General features: G+C 40.0%; 1 protein-coding gene across 1 annotated transcript in view; it reads right to left on the reverse strand.

Annotated features, from left to right (window-relative positions):
- Positions 1-113: 113 nt before the first annotated feature.
- The window catches only part of LOC126401631 (carboxy-terminal domain RNA polymerase II polypeptide A small phosphatase 1-like), a 19,150-nt gene continuing 13,260 nt past the window's right edge, over positions 114-6,003 (reverse strand). Inside the window, exons 4-7 of the mRNA XM_050062973.1 lie at positions 4,842-4,898; positions 4,128-4,220; positions 3,449-3,634; positions 114-3,263 (exon numbers count right to left, since the gene is read on the reverse strand). Coding sequence (XP_049918930.1) covers positions 3,135-3,263; positions 3,449-3,634; positions 4,128-4,220; positions 4,842-4,898 — 465 coding nt within the window. The 3' untranslated portion in view covers positions 114-3,134. The remainder of the gene's footprint in view (positions 3,264-3,448; positions 3,635-4,127; positions 4,221-4,841; positions 4,899-6,003) is intronic.

The raw sequence follows: 6,003 nt of genomic DNA on the forward strand, positions 1-6,003 counted from the left end.
TTTCTTGTTAATTTTTTTGTCGCTCATTTACATCTTCCAAGGATTTGCCAACCCTTCACAGATGCTACTTTTTTGTTATATTTGTTTTATAAAAAAGAAATGCTCAACAAATCAGCACTTGGACCATCTTTCATTAAGCATTTATGGAAAACAAAAATGGCATCATTACATAGTCCATATATAATTTGGTATGATAAAACAACAGGTCAAAAAAAAATTAGGTTACATCTATTCAATCATGAGTACAGTAACATGAATATTCCATATATTAATGAAAATTTGTTTGCTTTATTACTGTGCAAAACAAAATATACATATCTACTGAATGTGTGAGAAGTACAGTATCAGTGAATGGGCCCCCGCAGTGACACACTTGTTTCATGTGTGATCAAATGACTTCCTATAAATACTCCTCTTTGCCAATGAATTCCAAAAAAAGAAAAAGACAATTATCAGCATTGAACCTAACTGAAACGTGTAATGATGGCTTACATGAAATACACATATCCAAATAATTACCCTGTTATGTGCCTACAACAGAAAGATACTATCCTGTAAGTCATTTGCTGGTGTTTTTGATGCATATTACTGATAAACAGACGAGGTAACCAACCAGGTCTTGCATGAAAACAGCAAGAACAATGTGTCCCCTTTGGGAAACGAACCAATATCGTATCGGAGGACCACTCCTGGGCAACAAAATAAAATAAACTCAGTAATTATTTAGAAAAGAAACAAGCTAATTTGATTGACAAGAATTTGTTAAACATAGAAAAATAATGCAATAGCTCTCAGTATGGTGGATTTAATTGTCATCCCTGCCTCGTCTAGGTAGAGTCACATCACGAGCCCACTACGGAGGCTCTTATTTAAATCCACGGCTTTATTCATCAGTGTCAACACATGGTATTGTCAACGCAAATGAGGGCGATAACAAAGAGGCCGGCTAGGGGCCACGCTGCTCCTTAAAACTGACTGGACCAACATCACCATGTAGGGCAAAAAAAAAAAGCAACACAGATTCAATGTGTAGGACCCCATGTGGTCAAGGAGTTTTTAAAGGAATAATCCACCCGTAAAACGATATTTTTTGATCAACTTTATGTCTGCTGGTGATTTCCTGCATTTCCCACAACGCCTTTTTGGCAACTGAGTATTTCAGTAGCAGTACTGTGAATATTTTTGCCTTTTCTATGGTTTATTTCACCAATCCAAGAGAAAAGGACCACTCAGAGGTGCAAAATAAATCACCATTAGTCAAGGGTTCATTTCAATATTAGGGGGGACCCATATGAAATTGGGGACGTTGGGGATCCTCCGCCACGAAATTTTGAGCGTCAAACACTGAATTTCCTGCCTTCTGCACCAATTTGTGCCTTTTCTGCATTAATTAATGGTGAAAACGTCTTTAATTTCGTCAAAATAAAAGTTTTATTGGGGAGAACAAATGCACATTTCAAAATATTGAGGGGTGTATCCCCCCGTTCCCCTCCTGGTATCTACGCCCATGCCAATAGCTGCTTATTAACAGTGTTTCAGGGTGGATTTCTCCTTTAAATCTGGACTGAATTAAACCACTTCTTGTCGTCAAAGGTGTGTCAGCACCTCACATACCCTCAAGTCCACATGGCAGCTTCCCCCATCGACACATTTTAATACAAAGTCCTGAAATTGTTTCCAGCCTATGTGTACCGCTTAGAAATTAACAAAAAAAGTACTTAGAAGCTTATAAGAACCAAACTGACAAGCCAAACTGCAACCTTTCTTCGCAACATACAACTTTCTCTTACCATTCAGATACAGTCTGAAAAACGCTGTGAGAAATTCAAGTTTTGTGTGTGGCTTTAAAACAAATAACAGAACCCATCAGAGAAGGTAATGCTGGTCCTCGTGTCTCTGGGGTCAACTGTTCACGACATCTACCGACATGCAGGTGCAGATACGCTGCATTTTTGCTGTCCCATCAATCTTTAAACCACCTTTGGAAATCTGCGTCCGATAAACATAGCAGCTGCTCTTTCACTGTCGTGCAGATGGTTTGATATTCATGTTAGTGTCTTATTTGGCTTGTTTAATAGGGCTTGTTGTTTTTGTTATAAACCAATTTTCACTGAAAAAGTCACGACTTAAAACGATTATAGTGGTTTACATTGGTTTTCCCACAATTTTATGTTCCCATGGGTCAGTTTTTTGGCTTCCTGCTGCAAAAGGACAATTCCAAATTCCAAATAATGATCCCTATTTTTTGTGCAATGCTGTTTTGTAAGAGTTTAGTATACAAATTGTGCTAAAATCATGTTCTACACTGCAGTGAAAGGGAGGACTGTACTATATAACTATACTTGTAAAGTGCTGTCCAATCATTTTGTTATTAGTGAATTTAATAACTCACGCTCATTTTACTTTTTTGATCAGATTCATCCATAACACTGTCAGGTTATTCAAAAACACCTGACTGCATCGCTCTAAAAACTCTAAAATGACACCCGAGGATCACATGCTTTTGACTGCAGACCAATAGTGTGACAAAATTAGGGTGTGTGACAAAGATGATGTTATTCCAAAATGCTTAAAAGACATCTACAGTACGTCTACACCATCTGCTCTTTCAATGACGAGACTGATCAAGTTTATTTGCACAGGAATCTTTCCAGAAACTCCTTTCAACTCGGTTCCTGCTTACCGAATCCTGCATCTGCTGCAGGATCAGAATCCGTGAGAAGTCCAGTACCCGGTCTGTGTCCAGAGAATTCATGGCTACAGACCTCTGCTTTGTTAACTCAACTGCAAGTTCAGTGACTCCGCAGAAATGTCCTTAAACATTCATGCATCCATCCTTTCATGTATTCACTCACATCAGCTGGTTCATGGTAGGCTGACAGGGAGAAAGTTACAAATTTCAGGGAGTTTATGTTTGACCAGGAGGTGGCAGTGATGAAGGCGTCAAAGTCACTGAAGACTCCCAAACGTGGTCTTGGTTTGATACTGGGAAGGTGAAGGCTCGGTCAGCCGTGTCGCAGTCTGTGTTCTGGTGGGCAGTGATAGCTTGAGCCTCGCTGGAGCCTCGCTGGTGTGGGTGTTTCCGTTCTGTACGCCATTTTTTGTTCAGAGCTGAGATGAGAAATCGAACACTGTTAGCTTGCGGTCCCTTGGTGCTTGAGGACTGTGTAGACATTATCCACTTTGCTCAGCCTCTCAAAGAAGGGGATGAGGTCCAGCAGCTCGGTGTCGGACATGTCATCGAACCACGAGGCCACCGGCACCTGGGTGAAAACACAGAATATCAGCAACCACACCAACAACATTGTTTTTACGTCACTGTAATCTTTTCGCAATATACTAGCTTGTATGATTTAGAGATTTTTTTTAAGAAAGATGAATAATTCCCTAACTTGCTGTTCAACCCAAACACACCCGTCATGACTCAGGTACTATGTGTTCTACTCACTGCGTTATCGGGGTGGAAGATGTAGGAGGCAGGGGAGTTGTCCACGATGATGACCTTGTTCAGGTCGCGACCCAGGCGACTCAGGTCCTTGACGTAATTACCTCGGTGGAAGACACAGGACTCCCGGAAGAGGCGGGAGCGGAAAGCACCCCACTTGTCCAGGAGGTCGGAGACGGGGTCTGCATACTGCAACAGTGACAAAAAATTGAAGGGATGAACCTGAGCAGCTCCAAAAACCTTTTAAATCACTGTAAACTTTCATAGGACTTTTTTTTTTTTTTTGCAATACACTAACTATGAATAAGTACCTCATACTACCCCACTTGAAAAAATCCAAACTATCCCTTTAAGTGAAACATATTCTTAATCACTTATAATAATATAAATAAAGGAAGTCCGCACTTGGCTCGGTGCTGTGTAGATTTGCAGATAAGGTTTCCTTTTTGTGCTACTACAATTACTTTGCATTTCCAGACAGCTCTTTTTGTTATGCTCTACCTCTTATTGTTTATTTATATCTAAGTTTTACTCTGCTGTTTGCGACTTTATCACAGGCTGCTGCCATCTACCTCAGGGATTTAATCATCAGGTTAATAATACTTATGCATTTGCAACACAACAAAAATTCTGCACTAATTCATGCTCAGCAGCAGTTGGCTGCAGCGCAGTAGTTTCTCACCTTGGCTAAACTGGCAGTGAACAGGACGCACTCAAACAGTTCTCCCATTCTCTTGAGGAACTCGTCGACATGGGGCCGCTTCAGCACGTACACCTGGAAAACACAGGAGTCTTTAAACCAGGTTCTGACACTGCTTACATTTCTAAATAAAACATGTTTCTACAAACCATAACTGCCTGAGGAACTATGACACTTTGTTTTACTGTTTAATATAACCTGTGCAAGTGATGACTGGACCGTCTGACTATGCCATATGTGCCAGTGCATTACAATCTCAGGCATTCGAGACTTGCATCGGCAGCTAAATATAAAGATACTCATATAGATTACAGACAGACAAGCATTTGGCTCCAAAAGTAAAATCCTTTAAGTTACTTCATTTTTTTCTTCTTTCTGCGGTGTCGGCAGCTGAGGGTAGCGTTCCTGAACCAAGTCATCCGGAATAGGCTGTGCTTGTCTGAACAAACCTATCCTGGATTACTTGAATCAGGCCCAGACCCAGGGTATGTCATCCGTCTCCAAGCAGCCAGCATCAAATCCCTTAAACGCTGACAGCATCTACTACACTCTGTAATTTAAAACTTGGGAGCCCTGCTATCACACAACCACAAGCACAGTGAGCCACTGTCACGTTACGGGACAGCAGATGACAAAAAGTTTAAGTATGAACATTTTTGCTGAGTTTATTGAGTGGGAGTGTGATGCCAACACTACCTGGTGTACTGTTCCATCTATTTCCACAGGAATGATGAAATCTGCATTGTTCACAGGCTGTCGAAACAAGAACAAAAAACATGGATATTTCTACATAAACAAGACAGAAGAGTGTTTTCTAAGTTGTTTTCTAAGTTTTTCTACTTCAGGCATGTCCGAACAACAACATCAAGTCACAAGGAAGTCTGTTTACTACCAGGAAACGGGACGCTGCAGGCTTGTTTTATAAAATACAAACCCAGTCTCTTACCATATTAAATATGAATGTGGTATTACTGCAGGACAGATGCAGGTAGAGACAAACAGTTTGCAGTGTGTGTGTGTGTACATGGAGGAGCAGCTGTGTTTATTTGGGTTTGAGAAGCAGCTCGTTTGGGTTTGGCATTTGCCAGTGATGACAGAAATGACAGAAATGTCACCGTCAGAGCCAACAACAACCACATGTGGAACAGTAGAGCTTACAAAGTGTTTTTCTACTATTTTACATAACTACATCATGATGTAATGTGAGCACAGGGGACAACTATGTGCTTTTGTTCTTAAAATTTCAGTCCAAATCATACCTTAATGTCCCTGGATAATCTAGGAAATTAAAGGGGACTTTTTATGCTTTCCTTATGTTACGTCATATATTTAATGTTAAAATGTGGGGTGTGTGGCTAAAGATTCAAATAATGAGGTAAACGTGTGTACAAGTAATCCCACTGAGGAAAAACCTCAGGCTACAGACTGTTGTAAACATTGTTTCCAGCCGTTTTTCTACTTTTGAAAAAGCTAACATCAGCTTGTGATAGATTTCTTTTTATGGTCATCTGCTCCAGTCACGTTACATACTCTGATACATATAGCTACATGCTAACATCAGGAAACATGTCATCTTGGTTGCCAACGTTGTTAATTCCTCCCTGAGCATGTGCAATTATTTGTGATGTTTTAAGATACACCTAAGATAAGATATACAGTGGTGTGAAAAAGTGTTTGCCCCCTTCCTGATTTCTTACTTTTTTTGCATGTTTTCCACACTTAAATGTTTCAGATCATCAAACAAATTTAAACATTAGTCAAAGATAACACAAGTAAACACAAAATGCAGTTTTTAAATGAAGGGTTTTATTAATGAGGAAGAAAAAAATCCAAAGCTACATGGCCCTGTGTGAAAAAG

This window comes from Epinephelus moara, chromosome 15, assembly GCF_006386435.1.
Source record: "Epinephelus moara isolate mb chromosome 15, YSFRI_EMoa_1.0, whole genome shotgun sequence".
Taxonomy (NCBI): Eukaryota; Metazoa; Chordata; class Actinopteri; order Perciformes; family Serranidae; genus Epinephelus; species Epinephelus moara.